Source organism: Musa acuminata, chromosome BXJ2-7, assembly GCF_036884655.1.
Source record: "Musa acuminata AAA Group cultivar baxijiao chromosome BXJ2-7, Cavendish_Baxijiao_AAA, whole genome shotgun sequence".
NCBI classification, from domain to species: domain Eukaryota; kingdom Viridiplantae; phylum Streptophyta; class Magnoliopsida; order Zingiberales; family Musaceae; genus Musa; species Musa acuminata.
Window position 1 is genome coordinate 7,041,452 of NC_088344.1, and position 27,853 is coordinate 7,069,304.

Below are 27,853 nucleotides of genomic sequence, written 5' to 3' on the forward strand. Positions count from 1 at the left end.
TAAAGGAAAAACATCATATAAGATGAGTCATTGAGAAGTTCTTTATTATAGAGTATACTGCACATCGATTCTGATGAGAAGCTTTTCTTTTTTGTTCAAAAAGGAAAAACAAAATCATCTACAAAGCCGGAATAGCTAGGAGCTGTCTAGATTTTTCTCTACTGCACCCAAAAAACGAAAACAAAAAAAATACAATTCTTATGCAATCTAATGACCCCTGATGGATATGTTACATACTTCAATTTTTATTTGTTTCCCTTGCAAATGCAGAGAAAAATAAATGAAGATGGTTTAGCCAACTCAAATAGGTGGCATACTACGATTTCGGGTTCACCTTTCATTGCACAGAGACCGTTGAAAGACCGATACTTGGGGTAGGAACGAGTGCCAACATTTGACTCTTGATAATCCTCATGAATGCCTGTATTTCCCAGTAGATTGGTAAGTTCTGAGAAAAGCAAGGCTGCAAACTCGTAACTGCGAGTTCCAGTATCTCTGCTACCTCAGCAGGTGGGTACTGTCTCCTGGTACAACCCTGTGTTTCAGAGATGAAATCAAGTCTCGGAAGAATAAATGCACACAACAAATAGATTATTTTCATGACTCAATCTAATCGTCTGAATCACAATAAGCAAGATAAATGTGGCAATAAGACTTGCCCTCTCCAAATTGCTTGGTTACTAAAGTAATTGACAGCTTATTCCAAGATGTCTTTCATAAGTACACAAGTTTGTTGAGTCATGTATGCTTGGCGAAAAAATAGGGTAAAACCGATCAAGGTCACAGTGATAGATGAAATAGCAAAATATACATATTATGTCGATATGACCTCTCTGATGAAAATCTAGGCCAAATCAGGTTTGGATTCACGTTGTCTAGGAAAAAACCTAAAACAAATAGAAATTGGTTTCAGAATGTGTTTGGACTCTGTGTCCTTGCAATATAAAGTACGTGCAATCTATATCTGTTCAATACCCAACAAGACCCAAATTGCTTTTTAGTGAATTCTATCCAGGTTCTGCCACAAATAAAGCATTCAACAGCACAGCAAAAGCACAACAAATATGTGGATGCCTAACTTAGGTTGGTACATGATGTGCTTCTGTCATATGTTACTAGCTTCATGTCTTCCAGATTAAGTAAAAGAAGAAAGGTGCTTTCACATGTCTGTTAATTTTATGAGCTAAACCCTAACAGTCACAAGTGCATTAAAACAAGTTAGGCAGTCTCAGCAAAAGCTACAATAAAATCAGAACAAAACCTTATTTCATGTTTGAAACATGACCAGATTGCAGATAGATTCTGAGCAGAGCTGAATGTTTGTTGAACGAGGGCAAAAGAAAACAAAACAAAAAAAATAACGGTGGGAGTGAAATAACTTAATAAATGTCTTAAATTTAGAAATGTAGATATTAGACAAGGTAAAGAAAATATGCTTTGTCAATGTCCTTCAGAACATTTGCACAGCGTACCTCAATCATGAAAAGAGCAGCAACACAAGTCGATATTAACTCTGATGGAATTCGACCTAGGTTTGCATCAGAAGAGATCTCTAAGTTTAGACCTGGGATCTGAATATTTGCTGGCCCTAACCTGCCTGAAGTTTTTTCATCCCTAGTTGCTAATTTGTGTACTTCTGGAATGTGAGTGTATGCAGTGTCTAATCTGTCAGAATCAACTCCAGAAGACCAATTTTTAGAAGGATACAAAACTTCTCTGGTACTAGCGAGAGCATCCTTCCTGCTTTCCACAGCAAACATAGCCTGAAAATTAAATAAAGCAACAAGTATCTTTAAGGCAATTGAAATAAACAAAATGAACCGAAGTGCCAATTAAAATCGAGAATCGTTTTCATATAATAGCATATGTTAAAAAAGTAAAAGTTTTGCAATAGAAAAATAAAGATTCATCACATGTTGATCCAAGTAGAGAATGTCACCATATAAACAGGACTAAAAATTCCATGGTCAGGACTACATAGAGGATCAGGTCTTGTTTTAATAAGACATGGAAATTCGTCAACACAGAAAAAGAAAACAAGAAAACACAACCTCTTCATGCTTACCTGCACAGATTGATCCACCAGTGTCTTTGCTTTCTGCCTTGAAGTTTCAACAACTTCCAATACATAAGATTCTGAGTTACTACAAGGTCCAGCAAGCACTGAATTCTCAGTTGACCTAAACCATGGTGATGTTAATTTTCCTTGAAAGGTATTATGTTGCCTCAACTCAAGTATGGCAGAACCAACCTGAAAGATGAGATAGGAATTAAACATCAAGTTAGGAGGAAAGAAAGATCTATGATAAAAGAAAATGAAACTTAGTAAATCAATTAGTAACTAGCCTGGTTGCCGGCTTCTTGTAGCTGTAGAAGTAACTGCATCCTTAAGTGCTCGACATTTGTGATTGAATCATCATTTTGCTTTCTAGTTACTTCCTCATTCATGTGGCTCAGTTCTGTCATCAATGCTTTCTGCAAACATAACAATGATGCTTCTCTCACCATTACAAATTGTTCGCATTTGCAATGCAGCAAAAGGTCAATTTTTGCAATTTCTACAGAATTCTACCAAGGGGTTTGTTGAGACACAAAAACACCATTTACTGAGTATATGTAATGAGACTTGCAAGGAACTGATAGAATTCAACAGATTTTTCAAACAGTTGAAAAATAAAGCTGGCTGATTGAAAATAGGGAAAAGCCCTTCCCCTTCCAATAGTGAACATATGCCTAATTTAAAAATGGCTACATCAATTGATAGATGGAACGTTCTGTTCTGTGAGTCATAGGGCGGCTCAGGATGGATTCAAACTTAAAGTGGAGTTGGATTTGGAGGTGCTAGTGTGGATCTTAAGCACTAGATAAATATAAGTAAATAAGTAAATACATATTTATAAAACTGAGACAACAGGCTGAAGCACAGCATAGTAGAGAATAAAAAAATGCTTCTAGAACTTTTAAATCCATTTTGATGAAAAATGTTGTTGGTTTCAATATAACCAGCCAGCAGTGAACTAAGACTCTTGCATATTAATGATACTTTAAACTAATGACATACCAATCATATTAATGACACTCCTGCATATAAATGACATACCAAGCATTGGGTTCCTTTTTGATTGGATCCTCATCCCAACACATATGAAACACAAAATGTACATGTTTTAGCCAAAAGAGTGTCAATCTGTGTTAATCACATAAAATATGTTGCACTGTATTGTGTCAAGTAGGAATTACATGGTGTTCAGGTTTTTAGTGGACTAAATTAAGCCACCAACTTATAGCAACAACTTGGCATAATGAAAACAAAGATTGAGATAATAATGAAGTTATTTAAACAATAAAAATCTCTTTTATGCTCATTCAAAGAAGTTATTTAAACAATCAACCTTTACGGCATTAATGTTTTCAAGGGTCTAGGTGGGATTTAGACAGTATGTGAATTCAGATTGACATAAGCCTAAATGTATGCTTTTGTGTATGGCTCATTCTTTATATAGGGAATTGTGAACAAATGCCTGGTTAGATAAATACAAGACCTGTAAAAACATGCGTTGGGAAATCCACTAACACAAAGTTATTGAAGCAGGCCATCTATCAAAAAGCCTGACTGATGGACCACAAAGTACAGAACAGGAGGCCTCACAGCAAAGCAATGAAAAGTAGCCATAACTTAGGATTCAAAAGGCAGATCAAGACAGATACTCAATAAGTTCCGAGGTAGTAATATTACAAAAGGAAGCAAAAACTATAAGAACCCTTTGTGTAAAGATGCCAAAACAAGATTTGGAGATGGTAGACGCAAGCTTAGTTCAAATCTCTAATCAGAAGGCACTCATGCTGGTTAAAATGCATTTCACTTCAACCTTGTTAAAGCACAGAAATTGCAAAATATATGAAACTTACAGAAATGACATGAGAAATATTTGGTGTTTTACATGCAAACCTCTTACAATGAAGAGAACTGTTTCAAATGACAAGAATGTCAAATGAGATGAAATTGGAAGTGAACATTGAAAAAATAATTCCCAAGTAATATAAACACTGAACAACTATCAGAAATGGAAAATTATTAAATACGATCACCTTTTTCTTCAGAGCACGCATCAGTTCAACAAGAGCTTTAGTGTCAGCTTCCCTTGTTTCCATCTGAGACAATGGACACTGTTTACTACAAATTTCCTGCTGCAGAACAAGAAATATGTTAGTCACATCTCAGATGAGTACATTAAGATTGATTATTTTAGGTAGAATGAAATTGATTTTCCAAGTATATCAAAAGAAAATGACAATAAACCTTGGCCTGCTTGTACGGTGAACTTTGTGAAAATTTAAAATGAGGCATATGTGCAACCTCCACAATCTCATTTGAGGCAATGTTTGGAATATCATTTGTTTTCTGCTGAATAAAATCATCTGTCTTTTTGACAATAAGGCTTTTGCATAACTGACTTGGAACATTTTGTCTTTCAAGATCATCAGACATATTCTTCCATGGACCTAGAGGCATACAGTCAATATCCTGAAAAATAAAATTTCTTTTTTAATTAATGTAAACAATTATATTACTTGCAAATCAAATTTCTGTCAAAAAGATGTAGAAGACATAAAGAACATCAGATACCTACATGTATAAAGCAAAAAACTCAAAAATTAAATGAGAATTCAAAGGATAAACCAATCCCTGGCTTCCAAAAAACAAGTAAATCATCAGATGATCACCTGAACATGAAAGGGTGGGATGAACAAGTTTATAACATGCAAACCGGTAAATATACAATTTAACTGCGGAGGTTTCTTTTACTCAGTGGAGGACCAAATAGTTTATCATAAGATGAAGATGGAATTTAGCACAGAAAAGCAAAAAAGAACATGGAAGCAACACTAGATTATAGTTGTCAACCTGGCAAGTTAGCTGCGCAACAGATGATGGATAGCAAATCATTGCAAAAGAAATAAAATTAAATGAATATCTATAACTTAGACTCTTAGAGCATGTGTAGACACTAATTAAAAGAGCATAGCTATTATAATGACCAACTATAGCAATTTATGATTTCCTTTGTACAATCCCTCAAGTCTTAGGAAGGTTGCATGGCATCTACTTTGTGATCCTTGATTGTCTCCTCTATAACAACTCTGGAACATTATGTGGTGAAACATTTTTGTACCTGAAAGTAATTCAAACAAAAGACAAAAACTACAAAGAGATAGTAATGCAGTGTGATGATCAGCAAAGAGCAAAGAACACCTCACCTTCTAAATTGACATTATATATGTTAGAAATTTTACACATAGATTAAGATAAAAGGATCTCCTGGCATCTAGGAGATGGATTTTAGTAAAAGATTGGATTTAAGGTTTCTTTATCAATAGCACAATAGAAGTCTCTTACTAATGTTAATATAAGGGCAGTTTTCATCAAAGAAGAGAAACCTACAAAGTTTGCTTCAAAGAATCAACATATAGGTGAAACGTTGCAGTGAAAATTCAGAATGCATACAGATACAAAAGAAAATACAACAGGAGCACATAAACAGTGGGCGTGTTACCATCACAAATTCAACACCTAGCTCAGGTCTGTCAAATTGAACCCTGTAACTGCTTCGACCAACACTTAGTATAGTTCCATCATGAATTTCTCTTGTTTTAGGATGGCAAGCAATCACATGTTGTCCAACAGACAAAGGTATAGCTAAATCTCTTGAAAGTCCTTCCGTTGTACCAGCAAGCAGCTCAGTATAATGTGTTCGAACTGATTCACGATATTGTTCAACTTTCATCCTTTCTTCTGATAAAAATTTATTAGAAAATCGACGTGCTTTGCCAAGAGATCTGTTGAAAGAAAACAATTAAGGGACTAAACCCAATCTCTATCATAGCAAAACCTGTTAGTCAGCAAATACCTCCGAATGATGCTCCACTCTGCTCGTCTAAACCTTGGTATATGGCTCAATCTTGCATGATTTAAGTACTCCACATAATCATTTTTGGCAAACCAAGGATAATCAATTGCACTGTAAAACCACTCAAATGTACACCATCTACGGAACAGTTGAGATGAAAGGCAATTAGCAAGTGTTCCCTGAAATTAAGAAATAGTCCAGATGAAAAAAATATTTATTTCTTAATCTAATTTAAGAATAATGAATACAAGGAAATTAAATACCTTCATATTCATAAAACGTGAATGGTTATTCTGACATTCGTCTCCAACTCCACAAGAAGACATCAGCTGTTTTTGAGCCATTTCTTTTTTCAGATTTAGCTTGCATCTGGTCCTTGTTCCATTATGCATACTAAGATTGTCTGCAGCTAAACATTTAGTTGATATAGTTTTATCTTCTGTTGTTCCTCCAATTTTTCTATTTAACAATGAAATCTCTAGTTTATGGCTGAGTTTTCCTTGTTCAGAGAGCTGAATAGGTTGACTAGCAAAGGATTTTTCCATGTCTTCAATTGAGACCTGAAAAGAAAGCAAGTTTACAGGACTTGCAACAAAAGATATCCAATTTTGAGAAGCATAAAGTTAAATCCTAATCATATTCTTACCTAAGAGATATTTTGTCAAGAACATCAAGACAACAATGAAAAGACTTGAGGGCTAGTAGCATAAAAAGAAACATGACAAAGACCTTCGCATATAATAGAAAAGCATGATTTTTTTATTCACTGGTCATTCTGGCTAATACAGGTTGATATATACCTTCGTCCTAAGTTACCAGCAAAGGGAATGGGGTTTCTGACAGCATAGTTAACAAGTAATGCATTTAACCACTTTTGCTTACTAAATACTCATGTGTTTCTATAAATTTCAGTGGATTTGACTAATCCCAGATCCATTACAAGATGAACCGGATCAGAACTGAGCAAAATTTAGTTTATTAATAAAAAAAATTGGTTGGAATCAACTGAAACCTGATGATCCTGGCCAATTCAACTGATCACAATGGTTTAAGAGCTATATTGGAAAGGAAAAGGGTAGCCCAGTGCATGGGGCTCCAACAATTGCAGGTTTTGGAAAGGGTCAAAATGCACAGAAAGGGATAAATAACTAAAAGAGTATCAGAGAAGATGGAAAAAATGAATAAAGTAGGAGAATGTTTACCCCATTCTTCTGAAGTTCTGTCAGGTGAGATTTATCTCCTGTTCCACATTTTTGAATCTGCTATTGGTTCAAAGGCAAATTGGCATTAGTAAATATCATGAATTTATTTATGTGATATAAAGCCTTTCATTTTTATTTTATTTTTCTTTTCTTAGGCATGATCAAAAGCAATTCATAATAATAGACCAAACAGTTTATCAATTGACCTAATCTACTTGAGCTTGTTACCTCTTCTCCCAAGAATTTCCCTTTTCCTTTATGTGGCTTGCTGATAGTAGTAGGGCAGCTTCTCTGATTTGCCTCTGAAAGATAATCTTGCTGAGGGGGTATATTGCTTCCATTTTTATCTTTCTGTGTAACACAATGAACTTCAATATTGGATATGTGATCTCTATCCTTTCTAACCTTTGGCCAATTGCTCTCATGACTTCTCAACTCTGATCACGGAAAAATTAAATGAGTGAGCAGAAGTGATTCTTTTTCATTAGCAGATAATTATTTAGTGCCTATAACAATAAAAACTTAAAATATACATTACTGATGACATCCTCTAGAAACTATTTCACAATTGTGAGGTGGGAAAACACCTATACTTTATTTAAATAAACAAAAAAGAAAATAATTTCCATTGCTCATGGAAGAGAAAGATTCGCCATACTATGATGTACCACTCAGTACGGGTGGTATGTACCCGTCCAACAGGGGATCGGTATGAGTGGTACATACCAATTCGTTGGTATACCCCACCTTACCGTGTTTTGGTACGTCGGTACATATTGTATCGATAACTGATCAATATACTGGTACAGACTGGTAAGGTGAACCATGTGAAAGCGTATAAGTTTTCACTACTTTTTTAGTGAAATTAAAGTACATACATATGTACATATGTTGTACTTATGTATACACATGCATGTGTATATATTGAAATGCAGATACATATCTTCAGACACATCCTAAGAAAGGTTTTAATTCAGAAAAATAAACCTGATGCAGAATTTTTCAACTAGCAGAATCTTAGAGTGGAGACTCTCTTGGCTGCTCTTATTTTTAGCAAAATTATTCTAATGAATTCAATTACCATCCTCTCTCTTTCGATATACTAACTGCTAGGTCATTCATCTAATTCCTCGTTATGAAGATATGAATTCATTTGTTGCATCTTAAATGCACCAGGCCATCACTCATTCTTCTTAAGATAGAAGGGGAACGTAAGCAAACATACCTTTAAATGATAGCTTAACATTGAACAAAATTGATCTAGGTAGATGATTTAAGAATGAAATACAATTCAATATCTTAGATCCACATTAATTAACCCAACCCCACTAACTCACCTTAAGCCAACTGTACTTGTTAAAAGTCTTATGTTTATATCGGTGTAGGAAAAGTATATTCCAACCAATGTTTTTAAGAGCACTAGGCACCAAGGCCCCAAAACACTCAAGGCGCTAGGTGCTTGCTTAGGCACCCGCTCGAGCAAAGTGAGATGCTTCAGAATATAAAAATTTTAAAAATATATATTACAATTTGATAAATATAATCATAAAAATAAAAATGATAAAATATGGTTTCTATTGATGGATGCCTATGCTAAACAAGTTTCTAACTAGTGCTAAAAAATTCTAAAGAGTGGATCAATATGGTGCTAAATAGTTCTAAAGAAGGAACTGAAAATAGAAACCAATCGCTATGGAGGAAGGTGGGAGAAGGAGAGGGCAGCGGACAAAGCTGCAAATGAAGGTCACAGTGGCGGACGAAGCTGCAAACAAAGGCGGCAATAACGGACAGAGCAAACACAATGATGGACGGAGCTAGAGTGACAGATGTAGGGTTTCACTTCGAGTTTGTCAAACTGAGTTGGGCGTGGGTTGGAGGGGGTTTGTGTTAGGGTACATTAGTTAGTTCGATTGAACTAAATTGCTCATTCAATCGAACCAAGATCAAACCCCGATCCAACTTTCACTTAGACACTTGCTCGAGGAGCTCGGCATTAGGCTCGATCGAGCACCCGAGCGGTGTTTCATCAAAACGCTTTGCGAGGCACTTAGGCGCTCGTTTGAGCACCTAGGGGAGGGCTTGAGCGTCTTTTGAAATCACTAATTCCAATAAGTTCTTCATGAAATGGTGGTTTTGGCATGTCGTACTACAAGCAACACAGGAAAAAAAGAAAAACATCTACCTTTAATTCATAACATATTGAAGAAATTTGTAAGTGAAAGAAAATATTATACCAAATAATAATAATCAATGATCTTAATTTCGAATACCAGACCTATATCAGTCCTTGCCTCGATCAATTTAAGTTTGAGTTATATTAACCTACCAAGTGTTGGTACAACTATATGTATGAAGTTTCTAAAAAAGCTTGAAAAATACTGAAAATAAAAAGAAACTACTTTCCGGTACAAGCCCTTTCTCACATGGTACAAGATTGCATCAAACGATATGCCTTATACTAGGCTTGAACCATCTGGTTTACCCTGGTCAACATGCTGCTAGATTGATGAACCGGTATAGACCACTTGTACCATATTAGATGGTATTTCAAACCTTGGTATATACCTTTATATTACATCAAAAGCGTGTATCCATCCCATAGCATCATCAGAAAATATAAAATAATTGATCTAACATAAATATACTTAGAAAGGTAATGCCATGCATATAATCATGTGTATGGCTATCAAGGTTACAATTAGTTAACAATAGAATTTGTCAATGAATATGATATGAAAATAATCATGTTATAGAATGAAAACAACAAATAATATCATCAGCATCTGTTACTTCCCCTCAGATTATGAATAACTAGAACACTAACCAGCTTCAGAAGCAGAAGTATGGAAAAGATCCGGAGTCAAGTTACCCAAATCCAGCAAAGCATCTAGAGCATTCCTTTCATCTACAAATTGAGAAGAACAAATCCAATATGAACACATATGCATATAAAATCTCATATTCACAAATTCCTATTGAAATTGATGTGGATTAGAAAAATATTACAAAAAAAATTATAAGCAATCAAAAGCATCTTCGTCTTTGTTGAGACTTCTTAGTGGTAAGTGCATTGTTGCACAAGTGATGAGTCTCAAGTTCGAATCCATGTTTGAACGTCCCGTATGTTATTTAATATAATAAAAAATTCTGATTAGTTTTTTAAAGAAAAATCAAATGCAGCTTCAAAGTCCATGAATTGCTAATGAAATGTCGAGTAATAAATCTCGTCATAATGATAAATTGCTTATCATTGCTTCTGTACCATAATGATGATAGATGATAGCACACTTGCAAGCACAACAATTTAGGAGAATCTGGGGGCAACATGCATGAAGGTTTACATATTGCATATGGCTAACAAATTATACATGATATAGATCAGTCGATATAAGCAATGATATTGAAATTGATGTTGATATGGAAAGATATTCACATCAATTGAATATGGATAAGAATGCAGATAACGTTAAAGAAATGAATACCAATTTCTTTATTTTCCCTTTTTCACATCAAACAAAATGTTATCATTCTTGAAAATTATGATAAAAATGGTTAAAGAAGTCCCTATCTAAGAATCTTGAAAAATGAAATGTATCTTCTCTGAATTGGTGTCAAAGGCTTTATTAACAATGGCCATATTTGCTCAATAAGTTGTCAATTTTCAGACAAAAAACTATCTCCTTGTTCATATCTATTACAATGTGTTCTATAACACCAAAACCTCTACCTGATGTTTTTAGGATGATGATATTATCATAAAGAAGATAACTGGTTGATTGAGGGTCTAAACCTCACAACACAAACTTGAATTTGTTTCAAAAGGGAATTTCAAGTAAGATACCTTTACTATTAAACATTACAACAGTCTGCAAGTAAATTTCACAAAATGGCAAAATTAATCAATATCGGATAAGGTTTATTTTTTTATTTCAATTCCAAAATAACAAAGCAACAACCACATATATATATATATATATATATATATATATATATATATATATATAAAGAAGATATACCTGAACTAAGTTCTTTAAGCAGCTTCTTCTTTCGACCTTGCGAGCTAAATGCACATTTTGCTTCCCTATCTTCTGCATCTATTTTACATGTAATATTTCTCACATTAACACCTTCAGTATTGATGCAAGTCCCCTTTTCAGCTTGATAGTTCATATTGATTTGACCTTTTGACCTCTTTGTTTGTAACTTTTGCATCTTATATTCCATTGGGATTGCAGAAGAGATATCAGTATCCTGCAGTCTAGTATCTCTATTGATAACAGCAAAACATCCTTCTTTACTAGCTAACTTCCCTTCCAAGAAGCATCCATCAACTCCAGCACTTCCAATATCGATATTGGCCATCTGCAATTTAGTATGCTCAGTTGACAGTTAAAAAAATCCTTTTAAAATTAAATCATCATGGAAGTAATTTTATGTAGCAATCAAGGTTTCAAATACCAGTTATGGTATGTACCGACTAGTATATGTTGGTCTGATCAAGAACTAGTACTGAAATACATAGGTTAATATCAGTCAATATTTATTTATTTTCATTATTCTGCTGATGATACTATGCTGTACAGATTAGTATATGTACTGGTCCGACTGATTGCAAAAAACATATTGGATCAAAATATAAATATTTAAGGCAATATATTAGCTTTGAATAGGACAAACCTTTGAGTCACCACTCAGTACAGGAGGTGATCCAATTTGCTCGTTTACTCTGTCTATGCTTTGAGAACCCAGTGGTGACCCAAAAATCTGAGAAGCTTCAATCAATGCCAATGCTGCTAGATGCATTCCTTCATCGGCAAACACCTCTGCCTTCGATTTTGAACATTGTTTATTTGATGAAGTTAAATTATCTCTAATAATGTTCTCAGACAAAAATGCTACAGGAAAACGAGGAGTCCTTTTCCCAACACAACGAATCTTGCCACCACCGAAAGTATCTGGCCACAAAAAATTATGGAATCAACTTATAGCAGTACATATACAGTATATTATTCAAAACTAAATGTTCATCTGACTTCATGGTGATAACTGAAACTGTGTGATACGAAGATACACAGTAACTCCAGAATATCCATTGAGACAAACAGAAGAACTAAGAAAACATGTTAACTTATCATTTGGAAGAGTGAAATATATTTCAGAGGAAAAAAAGATTCAAGTTCCCATGCTTATTTATGACTTAAAGAAACTACTTAGTCGGGTTTGCCTGAATAGGAGAACAAGTTGAAAAAAGTGAAAAGTAAGATTGAGGTGAAAGAATGCAAGGGAAACTACATTCTTGTTCTCCAAGAGTTGTTTTTAGTCTCCAAATGTAGACTCATGGTCAGTCACAGCCATGCTAGAAAGAAAATTTCCCAAGAAATAAAAGACTTAGACCAATAGTTTAAAACCTCACTCAGGTCTTACAGGCCAAGTTGTTAACTGACATACTTGTTATACCACTCAATTCTCGTGATCCTCAACTACGGCATTTTCAGTTGATCCCTGGGAACCATCTGATTCTCCAACTTTGGCAAGTTAAATGGTTTAATCTATATAGTAATTCCCAATTTCTCAATTTATACACTACAAGACTCTAGACTAATTTATTCTCTGAATCAAATATTGTGTCCATGTGATTTCAAACATTACATCAAACATCTGATTTTGCAACAATCTAATACATTTAAACCAAAATACCAAATATTCATAGAAAAATATTATCTGTCATTGGCAACTGTTCCCAAGGAAACAATATCTCATAATGACATCTGATTTTTTCTGATGGTAAAACTTGGTGTTATAATAAGATTTCTTTTGTGTCCTGTATATCAAGGGTTCGAATCATAAAAACAATCTATTTGCAAATGTAAAGTCATACAATGAGTACACAGATTGGCAGGAGCGTAAACATTTTATCCACCTTTTTTCATAATTTTTTTCTTATTATTTGTATTTACATGATGTCACACATTCTTATTTGAATAAATAATTGAACCATGGACCAGTGACCAATGCAATGTCCATGTTGGGTGTCAAAATATTGACATAGATGCCTCGTCATGCCAACAAAAGAGCACAATGTTTCTCATTGATAAGATGCTGAAAGTTAAACTACTGAGATCTTCAAATTAAACATAAAAAAAGATCAACAATATAAAAATATGAACTTAGATGTTTTTAGAGCAAAAGGGGAAGTTGTTGGACTCAAGGACATAAATATGGCAATAAAAAGAGAACTGTAGTACTTGCCAGCAAAATGAATTTTCCTTAACGAAGGCATGCACCCAGAACTTGATGGGATTGATTGCTTTTGCAAGGAAACTAGCCCTTTAGAACCTTTTGGCAGGACAATCTGAGATACACGGCCATGTTTTTGAGGCCTATTATATGTTCTTAAAAATCGATAATTTTCTTGATCACTGTCACCACCTTCCTGACAGTCAACGACATGAGTTTGAGATAAGATTTTCACATAAAACATTTCGAGTTAAGACATAAAAATGAAAGTTGGTGAGGTGATCAATAGTATCAGGTTAACACTAAAGCAAATAAGTTCCTTCACCAAAATGTAGCATTGGTGAAGTATGCAAGAAGAAGATGAAGACTATCCAAGAAATAAGTGTTTGATAAAATAGATATAACTTTTGAGACGCTAATTTACAATTTTGTCTGGTAAAGATAAGATATATCTACTTAAGATATCAACAGCAATGTCAGAAATGGTAGAGAAGAAGCCTGGTTCTGAGTCTTACCAGAATATTGTAATGATCAATCATCATAGCAATTAGTCCAGTTGCATTAGCTGACCCTTCTGGAAGAGATAAGTAAGCCTGAAATAGCACAGTCCTCTTTAATCAATCATGCAGTGAGGAACAATTTGGTTTAAAAAAGGGACAATATGAGACACACACACACAGAAGAAGAGAGAGAGAGAGAGAGAGAGAGAGAGAGAGAGAGATACTATAAACTGATTTTTAAAATAATGCTGCTTATCTAAAATATTAAACCAATAAAAAGAGACTAATTAAATGGTAATTAATAGTTTAATAACTCACAACATCGTTACCAGATTCAGATGCACCTGTTTACCAGAACAAACAAACAAAGATAAGTTAATGGGAAATACATTATGTATTTTTTTTCATTCCACAAAGAGATTTTACTTGTTTCCCAGTATTTAGTTTATGCTGTAATGTCTCTCATCTCATACCATGTATCCTGGATGATAAAGCATATTGATAAGTTCATGGGAAATACATTATGTATTTCTTTTCATTCTACATAGAGCTTTTACTTGTTTCCCAGTATTTAGTTTATCCTGTAAATGTAATGTCTCTCGTCTCATACATGACTCCTGGAAGATAAAGCATATTGGTAAAGCCCATCGGTAACTGATGCCTCATCATAAATAAAGAAAGAAAAAAGAATTTTAGCCTTTGTTATGCTGCAGTCCTTAGCTTACTAAAAAATGTATTTTTGACAACCCTGAAAAACATAAGAGAAATCCATGGTCTAGTTTCATGCCACGAATCGATGTGAAACCAACGAGTTAGAAGTTGCAGCCAAAGCAAGAAAAAGAAAATGAAATCAGAATGCCATGAAGAAAAAGATGAAGCATATCCAAATAAAGAAGCTTAACCTAAGCTGCATCAAGGTTCAAATTGCCACCCATACAAGTACTGGCCGTATTTGTCCCTCCACTTCTTGTCCCTTCTCCCTTCTTCTCTCCCTCCTCTCTAGTTAAAGTGGTACTGATCTGACCGGTATCAAGTGTCAGTATATCTGTCATATCACTACCATACCAGTCCAGCCACCAACTGGTATCGGCATCAGACAGAGACTTTAAACTTTGCACTCACTGGAATCTTATTATTGATTGCCACCAAAGTGGAAATGATTCATTTGAGGGGAGACACATTATCTATATATGCAAGAAAGAAAGAAGGAAAAGGTGAAGAAAAATAAGAATTCATCTCAAAAGAAAATGCCCAAAATGGCCTAAGTAGGATGACACTAAACATGTCAATCAAAATGCTAGAGAAGCCAGATCAAGGAAATCACTATGCATTGGTAGGAGGAGTTCAATTCCTTAAGCCAAAAGAATTTGTGGCGCCATTACCATGAACCAGAGTTTCTTATGAATGAACAATACCTCAATATAAGTTCAACACAGTTGATGTAAAAGAAGCCTATACGTCAATATAAGCCTGTAAATGTGATGCATGCAGATGATATATGATCATAATTCCATGATTTAATCCAAATAAACTAACTTCTAAGTGTAACAACTTTTATAGACTTCAGAAAACTTTGAGAACAAAGAATAAATCTAAGAAAATTGTGTACATTAAAGTAGGTGTAAGATGCACGTATAACCTTATTCATATTATAAAGGGCTTCCACTGCATCTGATGACTTATTGGGTAACGTAGCCGCCACCTGAAAGTCAAAATGATTACTAATTGAAACAATTAACACAATACAAGTGTTACCCAGAACTAATGTCTAATAGATTATGAAATCTTCTAAGTTATAGGAAAACATGCTTCTTATTTATAAAAGAATTGTTGAAGCACTTGAAGCTCAAAAAGGTAAGCAAAATAATTGCAAGCAGAGCATCAAATAGATGATGATATGACGAAGGTTGCCAACCTTCTTCCAGTCTTTCCCATACTTATGATATGCCTCAAAAAATTGTACCACCTCTACTTTGCTCCACTGGGAACCTAGCATATCAGATAAGTTCCTTTTCTGCATAAATCACTTTGTTTAAAGTTAGAGTGCAATAATAGATTAGTGAAGGTCATGGGTTGAAGTACATTTCACATAATAATTAGTACTTATGAAAGCGACATAAACATACAATTTATTGAAGCCAAAAAAAAGTCCTCCAATGAATGTGGTTATAGAAATCACAAAGATAACAGTGAAAAAGATTTTTTAACACAAATTTACATGATAGACAAGTGCAGCCTAGTGCATAAAGCACCCAACAAAGCATGATCTAGAAAGGGTCAATTTGCAGGGTCATATCCCTACAAGCAGATTGTTTTCATGACTGAAACTCTAATCATTCAGGTGATAAAAGGAGCAACCGTATCGTGGTACCAACTACCAGGGCTCACCATTTTGATATGATAGACAAAACAATATGCTAAAAAAAGACCTTTATAAAAAGGACCAGAGTCCACATTATTCATAAAGCATAAGCTTTAAGCACATTTCTCCTATTTTCATATGCAAATTAATATGGAACTTAATATCAACAGCCTTAGTAAACTATTCAACAGTTCTGGGAGACACAGATCATTAGGAACCAACACGACCAATTTGATCAGTCTACAATACAAGGCTGCTTGTCAAACTATGGTCATTCATTGTCATTTTGCTTGGTTAGACATTGTGATCTCAAGTAAAAGGAACCAGTTTCCTTACCTACTTGGAGAACAATCACATGAAAGACTAAACAAAAGACAAAAAAGAGCATAGTCCCCATCTAGGTCTGCCATACTGAAACGTACCGCCCATACCGGGCGGTACGTACCGGTCCAACAGGTTACCGGTACACGAACCGCCCGGTACCGCTACAGTACTACAGTATAAAAAGTATAAAATTACTTGGTACACCAAGGTGTACCGCTCGTTACACCCTGATGTACCGCTCGGCAAGGTCTGCCATACCGAAGTGTACCGCCCATATCGAGCGGTACGTACCGGTCCGACAGGTTACTGGTACACGGACCGCCCAGTACCGCTATAGTGCTACAGTACTATACTGTAGCACTGCTACAGTATGAAAAAAATATAAAATTGTTCGGTACACCAAGGTGTACCACTCGGTACGCCCTGATGTACTGCCCGGTACACCGGTACCATACCGTACCGAGCTCGGGTCGAAACGCCGATACGGTACGGTACGGCGAACCTTACCACCCGGTACACCGGTACCGTACCATACCGAGCCCGGGTCAAAACGCCGATACGATACGGTACGGCGAACCTTGGTCCCCATACAGAATTTAAAATTGTACGCCATTTAAATCCCAAAAAAGAAGCTTCCACTATAATCTTCCAAGAGTCTAAGATAATAAAAGAAAATGCAATGAATTTCTAAACGCTCCATTGAAATTTAGATAAAAAAACATGTGAAGGGGAACAGAAAAGTGACATTTCTTGGAATATAGAATCTTCCAATGGTTTTTATGTGACACACAGAATAACTAGACGAACAACATCCCACCCAGGCACCCACTAGTTTAAATATACATTGATTATCTATAAAAACTTGATCAACTATAGATCAACTGAAATAAATGCTTGTGTGACAGTTTTTTAATCGTCTAGCATAGTGATGAACAAGAGATCAGATATTAAGCCCAGTAATATTGTTTTCTAATATCGTTTTTATATAGGATAGTGCTGATCAAATTTTGTATGATGATAATACATCAGAATATTTTCCAATAACTAATCAAGGGATATAGGTTGGAGCCTAATGAGTTTGGAAACATAAGTAAAGCTAATCTAGTTGCCCAATTCCCAGAGAAGGAAACATCCAACCTAGCATAAAACCCATATCTGTTACACATTTAGTAGATTCCTAAAATAAGAAATCAAAGAAGATTTAAGTTGCACACCAGTTTCATTTATCATTATGCCAGTTAATTTGCAAAGCTAAAAAGTAACAAAAACTACAGTATAATTTCTTGTGTAAAACACGTCATACATTATTCCTAGTCCTATAAATAATATTAGAAAATTTAATCAAAATCTTCAGATATGATGTTTAACTTCAAAATTCAAACAAGTTGAACAATAAATCATTCACTGATAACAAAATCACCAAGTCTACATAGGAACTACACTCTAAAATACCGAAAGTACTATATTAATACCTGAAGTATTGTATACTCACTTCTAAACACTACAATATTTCATGCCAACTCCTTCAGAATCAATAATACAGAGAAAAGATTGATAAACGAGACGCACAATTATGCTACTTCAAGAATTGTCAGAGCTTATAAATATTCTGTTAAACTTGAAAATGCCAAAGTCTCAATCATGGCCACATAGCGAACTCATCCTTCTAGATATCATGAATGCCATCCAGAACATGGACCAAATGGCTTCTTAGATATTAGTATTCCTGGCTAGGTATGTCTAATGAAAATAACCTTAAATATTATTTGGATCAGATGGAAGCTTCCTCACCAGGATAGGTGAATTTGAATACAGATAAGTGATCTTTTTATCCCAATAAACCTGGTGGGGCAGGATTTATACACAAATTGCCATAGAATTTTCTAGGATTTATTTGCAAGTTTATAATAAATCTCCTAATTTTGCAGAGGATATAGTGATAGTGTTCATTTGGTGTTCGAGTCTGAAGCTTATAGATGTCAATACTCAATAGTAAAGTTGATTTCAGCAGCTTGATCCAGATTCTAAATAATAATAATGTCCCTTGGCAGCTGAATGGTATATAAAGATATTGTACCTAACTTCAGATATTTAAAAACATCTATTTGTAGATCTTTTAATGAAGACAACAAGTGTGCTGACTAGTTGGTCAATAATGTAGAATTAGTAGTGTTATTGTGCTCCTGGAGGGTTCTTGTCACCCTTAAAACTTGACTCTCATTTTCTAATTCCTCTGGCATGTTTGCTTATTGAATAAGGTAATGGGGTTCTCTTTTTGCTTTAAAAAGAAATGATTTAATGGGCATAACCACTCTAACAGTGGGTCGTCCAATAAGAAGAAAACAGAAAGCTTGCTATCCTGTTGGCTGGTTAGCAAGATATTGCATGGTCAGATAAGCTACAGAAGGATGATGCAAGATTGACTCCAGTTAGTGTATGCCAACCTTCAATATCAGTTTCACTTCAAATGAGGAACAAACAATACTTCTAAATTCTAATTTCAAGCAAGCAAACATTGCACTCAGACTGACAACAACAAACAAATGGTATATAAATATCAGCTCTGCAAGATGTTGATCAAAGTTCGATAGCAAAATCATTTTTTTACAATCTAATCTTATTTACTTTTTATACTTTGAATTCCAAAATGATAAGATACACGGTGTTGCTGACTTGTTCCGTTCCTTGCTTTTGTGGATTAAAGAATTTGAATTCATTAAGAGATTTCAAATTTTTAAATGATAGAATTAACAAGTAAAATTTAAAAGAATAAAACTAGAATCTAAGCATAATTTAGATCTGCACATAAAACTGAAAGCAAACATTTCATAGAATAGCACCAAAGTCAGTTTTGTAAGTGTAAAGTATTCAAAAGTTCGATCAAAAAGGTATGAGCAAGTTGATAATCATATCTGGCTATATCAGTAAAATTAATAACTTTGGAGATATCATTATATTTAAATTCAATAATTACAACCATTCTAGAGCAGCTATTATCACATCAGCAGGCTAAGGAAACTAGAATTTAGCTGAAAAAAATCAGGCAAGTCTGTGTCATAGTAATCTTAATCTATGTGAAATGGAAATAGAAAACACGACCTCCCGTATGGTATTAATTTTCATTATGCATCTCACACAAAATACAGAAGCAAAAACATAATATATCACTTGAGATTTAAGCCAAAAAAGTTACTCTTATTTTATTTTTGACTGCATTTATCTTATTTTTGCAAGGCCTTTCTTCACTAAGTTCAGGAAAGCACTTGCTGGAAACTTGACATTTCTTCTTTGAAGGGCCCATTGAAACTCTTTCTTTCTTAGCTGCACTGCCTAATGAAAACACCTGCAGAATTTCACTAGAAATAAGTGAATGATGGCATGATCCAGCTAAAGGAGCAAAAAAAGTGAATACATATCCTTTGCAAAATTATAACACAGAAGACATGCTACTAATAGAGCTTAGTATAATGTGTATTAGTACTCAACAACAGAATATTTTGTGCATTAGGAAAGGCATACCACATGAAGACTCAGGTTTTAACTAGTGTGCATGAAAAATAATCTCGTACAGAGATTTGCTTGAAACCAGTGGTGTCAGAACTCAGAAGCAGTATAGGTTTTAAGGCACCAAGGTCCATTATCGTCCACGGTGCCAGGTACCCCAAGCAAAGCAGAACACTTACCATACCATAAAAACATATTTAAAGATTGAGATAAGGGTTAAAACAAGAACTTTAATCAAAACATAAGTTATATATAACTATCACCAAAACACCAAATACATACATCTATCAGTCCATAGAACACTGAACCAACAAAATGATAACTAAATTAGTTCAAATATCAAACCAAAATGAATCCAAGAGTTCTAATTATCATCAGCATCCACCACAACATCATCAACATTATCCATGCTCTCATCTTCTCGATCACTTATATATCCCTCAAGTTATTCTTTTGTTCCAACAAAATCAACTTCCTCCTCTTCAACAATTAGTATCATTGAACTTGATGTTTTTAAACTCATCTTGAGTATTGCTTGTTTTGTAGTGTATGCCCTTGACTTTCTAACTCCAGATGCACTTGCTACAACATCCATGTCAAATTGTCATCACTAAAAGTATTCTGCATCTGATTTTTTTAGCACCAATCTTTCCCACCAACCATTAATTTCAATCATCAAGTTCAAGAAATAGAATCAATGCTTTTGCTGTTTTGCAAATTGTGATGAGCCTTGAGTGCTTAGCTGTATTTAAAATACACTAGATCATGCAGCTTTAATGATCCATCTAGGTTTTCTGATGAATTTTTTTCAAGAATTTATGATCTAATTAGTAATTGTGGATTACACTATAATATTTCACTGCTTCCGACTAGGATCATTATCGATGTTTCTTTATTATGATTCCTCCGACATAGCATCAGTTGCCAATTGTACCTCACATTTAAGTTTAAATTTCCATGTTAAATCAATTAAGCTTCGAGGGAGGGGACAAAAGTGGGAAGAGGATCGCAGCAAGTGCTGGCTGTAGCAATAGGGAAGAGAGTGGACACTGAAGAGGGAGGGAGGATAGAGCAGCAGCAGAAGAGAAGAGGGAGGAGGGATGAGTGAGAAAAGAGGAAGAGTGTGGTGAAGGGTGATGGCCTTCGAGAGAGGAGAGGAGAAGATAAAAAAGAAGGGAGAGAATAAGAGGGAAGGAAGAGGAACGGAAAATAAGAGGAAAGTGAGAACTGTGGCAACAACAAACTGACACGGACTTAGCTGGTTTTGCCTAAGTCGTGCGGCACCCTTGCGCGTCCGTCCGTAAAGGTCAGCCTCCCCGAAACCTCCCATTGTCCCTTAGGACCAACAAAAGAGAGAACGGGTTAAAGAGAACGCCTCAAACGGGATCCACAAGCAAACATGTCCGAAAAACACTTCATAGACAAAGCAAATTACAAACAGACTTTACAAGCTCTGAACAGTGGCACAACAAAGGGTAAAATGGTCCATTACAGACCGAAAAACTCTCGCACGTGTCCACATGACACAACCTTTATTTACAAGCCTAAAGAGGCCACCAACCCAACTAAAATGGGACTATTAAGCCTTCGGCCGCCCCTTTACATTCTGTACAAGGCATGAACATGCCAAAAGACACGGACATACATAAGCATTACATCAAACACCCTGTTTCAAAGTTTATCCGTGACAAAACGCCGGCCACAAAGAGAGGAGGAGATGGGAAAGAAGAGGGCTAATTACATATTACCCCCCATAGTTAGCTATCTTTAGCGTCCTGATCCCTACACTTTAAAAAGTAGCATTGACATCCCTATAGTTACGAAAGTGAAATATCTAGGTCCAATTACCCTAACGACATCAGTTTTATCGACGAAAACAAAGGTAGGGCAAAAAGGTAATGTTAACGTTCGATGGTGGCGGACGATGACGCCAGTTGCCTGGCAGCCTCTGACTATAAGGTCCTCTCATCACAACACAACCCGCCTCCACGAGGAATGCGTCACCGACCTCATCGCAGCTTGCCTCGCCTCACTCTACATTGGCAACTGCGTCAGCATCGATGCAGATGGTGGTGAACACCGCAACATCTATGGCGAAGATGGCGACCGCCTCGCAGCTGACCTGTTGGGTGGATCGTAGCCTCGACTCGAAGTTGGGGTTGCCGAAGCTCCTACCACTCCTCCCGCTATCGCATCAATTCTAGCACCACCTCTCGTCGAGTGGCCCTTTCGTCGCTCTGCATCTGCGTCGACGTCAACATAATTGTCGAGCGACGAAAGGGCCACTCGATATTTGCATTTGCGTCGACATTGACACAGATGCAAAGCAGTGAAAGGGCTGCTCGGCAAGAGGTAGTGTCGGAACTGACGTGGTAGTGAGGAGAGCGACAGGAGCTTCAATAACCCCAACTTCAGGTCGAGACTGGGATCCACTTAACGAGTCAGCGACAAGGCGACCACCATCTTCGCCATAGACGCCATGGCAACCACCACCATTAGCGTTGACATCGACGCAAATGTAGAGTGGCACGGGGCGGGTAGCGATGAGGTCGGCGGCATGCTCCTCGTGGAGGCGGGTGGCATTGCGGTGAGAGCGAACCTTATCATCGTCGGAGGCGACCAGGCAACTGTGTCGGTATCGATGCCAACAACGTCGCCATCTATCACCGAACATTAAAAATTTAAAATTACCTTTTTGCCCTTTTTTTACATATTTTTCGTTAATAAAACTGACATCGTTAAGTTAAATCGACATAAATGTTTCACTTTCGTAAGTATAGGGATACCGATGAAACGTTTTAAATTATAGGGATTAGGAAGCTAAAAGTAGCTATTTACATGAGGTAATCTGTAATTAGCCCAAAAGAATAAGACAATAGGAAATAGGAAGGGGAAGAAGATGAAAGAGATAGCAACAGTTTCAAGTGGCAACTAGAAATTGGCAATTGGCAAGTGGCAAGTGACAAGTGGCAAGGCTGTTAACCTCGCATTCCTACTCGGATCGTAAAAGGCTACATAAACTCAAACTGTAGGATGGGATTATAGAATCATAATATCCTATGATTTAGACTGAGAACCATTCATATAGTAATAGAAATTTATAAATATTCTTTTTCTATTAAGATTTAGTAACTTTCGTATGTTCTTAAGCTAATAACTATTTTTTATTAAAGCAAATGTATAATTTAATAATAATATTTTTTATTTCAGTGAATATATTTGTTGGTTTACAATGGTTGCAAAATGTAATATCCAACAAAGATAATTTTAGAACAAAACTTCGAGAAAACAAAACATGTGAAATGATTTTTCTCCCACATATTTTATACTAAAACTTAGTTCAGGCATAACTTTTCACGAAATATTTAAAATGAAAATTTGAAAATAAAATGCATCTATTAACTATTTGACGATTTATCATGCAATATAAAATGCATGTAATCACCGATAATTTCTCCCTTAACATAAATTAATTACTATAAATGATGTATTGCTTTATTATTAACTTCTATATTTGTGTACTATAGTTAAGAAAATAATTAAATTTAGTTTCCTTAATCACATGGATAAGTTAGAAATTCTACTAATCAATTAAATTATTAATTGATTTATTTTCTAATGAGTGATTTGATATTTAGGAAGTAAATAGTTTGCATTCTATTTTTGTGTGTGAACTATAAGAAATAAATATTATATTACTTTCTTTATGTGTGAAAGAAAAAAAAAATTAAAAATAAAAATTAAATTATTACTTATCTTTCAGAGAGATCTCATCTTCTCCTATATAAAGGGGGCTACTCCTCCCTCATTCCCCACCAAGCCTAACAATGGGAGGATTGAGGAGAGGATTTCCGGGGAGATGATATCGAGAAAGGGATAGCCGAAGAGAGGTAAGATCCTTTCTTTTTTAACTAGCTTTGATCTATATTTTAAAATCTTGATGTTGAGATTATTATAATTTTTTATGCATAATGATGTTTTAATTTTAAAATTTTAGGATTAATCAATAATGATAATTATTTTGTAATGTTAGAATGATTATTTGATTTATCTTGATCTCTTAAGCTTTAGTGAATTTTAATATCGATTTAATTATTAAAATTCTTATTTTTGGATTAATATAGTAGTTCTAATTTATTTAATTAGATATATCTATGTTTCAAGAATTATGTGTGAATTTCTATAATGTAATTAGTTTTAAATTTAACATCATGAATTTAAAGTTTTAATTAATGGATTTGAGTCATTCTTTAATAATTTTAAATGTTGAAATCTAATTTGATAAGAGGAGTTTAATTGGGGTCTGACTTGAGTCAAGTTGATCGATCAGATCGAATCGACTCAGCCCATATGGTCATGTATGACGTAGCTCGTGTCACCAAGTACAACCTAGCCCATATGACTCGGCATGACCCAACCTAGGTGGTCGGGTAGGAGCCAGCCCATATGGTAAGGTATGAACCAACCCATGTGGTCAAGCATGACCTAACCCATGTGGCTAGATACGATCTAGTCCATGTGGCCATGTATGACCCAGCCCATGTGGTAAGGTACGACCCAACCATATAGCTAGGTATAGGCCAGCTCATGTGGCTAGGTACGATTCAGTCCATATGGCCATATATGACCCAACTCATATGGTAAGGTACAACCCAACTATGTGGCCAGGCATCGGTTAGCTAATACGGCTAGGTACGACCCAATCCATGTGGTTAGATACGACCCCAACTCATGTGTCTAGGACTAACTCACGAGCCAAGCAAGGCCTAGTTCGATGACAAGGCTCAACCCAACTTATAAGTGAGGCTTAACCTAGTTCATGAAGTTAAGCCTGCCCAGCTACACGATTGGCATTAGACATATCGTCGCTCCTTTTATATAGCATGTCGTACCTCAACTTAATCTAGTACTTGGAACAAGTATATGCAGTGTATATGGAATATATATATGCAATGTATGTGACCTATCCAAGACCAGTTTATGGTGATTCCAAACCGGTTCTATAAGGATTTGAGGTTAGTTCCATTAGATCATAATCGAATTGAATTTGAATTAAGTTAATTGAGCTATTCCAATTAGGATTTTGGTTGATTGAGGACTATTGAGAGATTGACGTTTTATGCCTTTATGATTTAATGAATTTAAAGGTTTTATCTAAAGATGTCATTTGAAAATGATTATTGGTTTTACATGTTCTTATGTTTATGATATTGATATGATTATGTAGTAGATGTGACTAGACTAGTTATTCACATTGGAAGTGCAACATGTGAAAGAAGTTACGGGCCCATCACAGTGCGAAGCTACTAATGAACATAGTATAGTAGATTTACATCAAGTATGGTCTCTCATAATATTTAATCATATTGATTTCTTGATGCATATGTGAGTGAATGAATGAGTGTAAATGAATGATCATGGATGTTTATGTATCCCTACCGAAGGCAAGTATGGCGATTCCCTTCGGGGATTAGCGGGCCGTCAGACGTGAGGGATACCACTTGGGCCATTCCTCCATCCGCTGTTGGTAGGAACGTGTCTCCACTTGAGTGGGTGATGGATACCACTCTATCCGCTGTTGGGAGTGCAATATGGATTATCTTCATCTGCTGTTGGGAGAAATTAATCCCGTGAAGTATGTCTCTTCATCCGCTGTTGGGAGAGTGCACTATCAGGTGTGATGTACGCCTTTGTTATATGATTATTATGTATGTGTTGCTTATGGTTGATGCATGATTTTGTTTATTATGTAAGAAATTATCATCGTCTTTCTTATGCATGAGTTTTATGATGAATAAATATATTTTCTTATTGAATTATTGATATTTGTTTATATTTAATGAATATTGAAGATTATTTTTATAATTTTTCTGAGGTTCCTATCAACAGGCTGTTGATATGTTTTTATTTTATATTTATTTTCAGAGTAATCTACTACTATGTAATAGATCTGAAGCTTGGGTGGAAGAGACTTATGATCCTACCAAGAAGATGTTATCATTTTTTTAGTTAATAGAATATTTACTACTGTAAAGACAAGGATTTGAATTCAAAAACGAATAAAAAGAAAATAAGAAAGTTTATTATGTAAATTATGGATAATAAAATACTGAATTATTTTTTTTTTTATAAATCCGGAATGTGACAATGCATCTGCAGCACATGGAGGTGATGCATCAACTCACCTGCAAAGACTACCTTTTTCACAAAATGGGTACTGCAAACTGAAATAACACAGAAGACAACAAAACAATAGTTGTGCATAAATAGAACAACTAAATGTTACGAGATTCTGCATTCTATAGATAAAAACAGATTGGCCACCTCAGGTACAATCATACCAATTGAACGACAATAAGGCCGACAGTCAAGCCAAATTGCATAGTCTAACACTCAAGATCTAATATTAAGCAAGAAAGATTATGCATACCATCCCTGGAAGTGAAACATGACACATTTGATCATCACTAGTTCCAGATTCAGCAAAATGCATCCCAAGAACAAGCTAATCCTGTCATATATGTACTGATCTTAGCACACATTTTCCAATTTTCAGTATTATGATTTTTTTTTTTTGCGGATCAGAATTATTTTATGTAGCTTGACTACAAAAACAAGTCCAATGTTACAACTAACTCAGAATAAACTCAGGTATAATAGGACTTGGAAGTAGATCCAAAATGTTGATTGCCCTTAGGTCCTGATGGATTCCTAAGTTGTAGATCAAGATTCAGGCCATGGGTCATGGTTCAGACATCTTTCGAATTAAATATCAACAAGCCTCAAAATCATCTAGCTACTTGAAGACGCCCCTTTCTTTACCATTTTAAGTTCCTGTACAGCACCCTGAACTTCACAAGAGAAAACAATCTTAGACTCCAGACCTCTTATGTACTTAGGACAAAGTGTGAGATGGATCTAAAGTTTCTCTAGAACTAAGAAATAGAAGAATAACGACATGGATGGTGAAGGGTCAGCCTAGCAAAATGATTCAGGCGAGTTTCAGGTGGGCAGAATCGTGTTGTAACTCAAGCATTACAAAACCTTTGAGCAGGTGAGGTGTGGGTTAAGTTGAATTAATTATCAATTTCTGCTTTTAACGTACACTATTCGAGTTACACCATTTAAATATACATTTCAGAAGTATAAAGCATAGGGACCAGAACAGCAAATAAACAGATTAACAGAACAACTTAACCGCAGAAGTTTCTTTTTCAGATAACATAATGAGTTTGTTTCTGCATTCTTCATCCTATCGATCCCTAAATTATGGATCATCTCGGTTTCTCGTCATGATTTTATATGACTCCAAAAAACGCATCCCAGAACAAAACCACATTAAATTAAGATGCCCAAAACCGAGGACTCCATCAAGCACAAGTCGATTAAGACGAATCGAGGGGGAAAGAAACATCTGACGAAGAAGATAAGGGCCTGGCCGATTAAAACAACAATTATTTGCGGTTGTTACAAACCTAGATGGGCAGCGAAGACATCACGAGAATCCAACACAGTTAAGGTTTCCTGGATGAAAGGAAGCGATCGGAAAACTTACCGTTGGGACGAAGAAATCAGAGTCCGGGCCGAGGAGACGCGGTCGGCCGAAGAAGGTCGATGAAGCCGATCAATCCACGCATGGTTCGACAGTGAACGGCGGAAGAGGTGTTAGGGTTTGTGGATCGGAGAAGGGCGAGTTGGGGCAGAGTAAGAGGGAGAGAACGGGGGAATCGGAGAAGGTTTCGGAATGCCTTGGCGGGCGCCAGATACGAAGGAATCAAAATAATATATACGGAAAGAGAGTACAGGAAACCTATG

General features: G+C 35.5%; 1 protein-coding gene across 1 annotated transcript; it reads right to left on the reverse strand.

Annotated features, from left to right (window-relative positions):
* LOC103991779 (protein ALWAYS EARLY 2) lies at window positions 1–27,790 on the reverse strand. Its single transcript, XM_018828650.2, has 21 exons — window positions 27,594–27,790; window positions 26,469–26,549; window positions 19,728–19,877; window positions 15,764–15,862; window positions 15,488–15,550; window positions 13,864–13,941; window positions 13,361–13,544; window positions 11,789–12,066; window positions 11,128–11,473; window positions 9,936–10,016; window positions 7,340–7,548; window positions 7,112–7,168; window positions 6,173–6,469; window positions 5,910–6,088; window positions 5,556–5,838; window positions 4,301–4,525; window positions 4,090–4,188; window positions 2,347–2,475; window positions 2,066–2,251; window positions 1,473–1,763; window positions 1–535 (listed from the first exon to the last, which is right to left on the reverse strand). The coding sequence occupies exons 2-21, from the start codon at window positions 26,529–26,531 to the stop codon at window positions 338–340; spliced, it is 3,495 nt and encodes a 1,164-aa protein (XP_018684195.2). The 5' UTR covers window positions 26,532–26,549; window positions 27,594–27,790; the 3' UTR covers window positions 1–337.
* Between the last annotated feature and the right edge of the window lie 63 nt (window positions 27,791–27,853).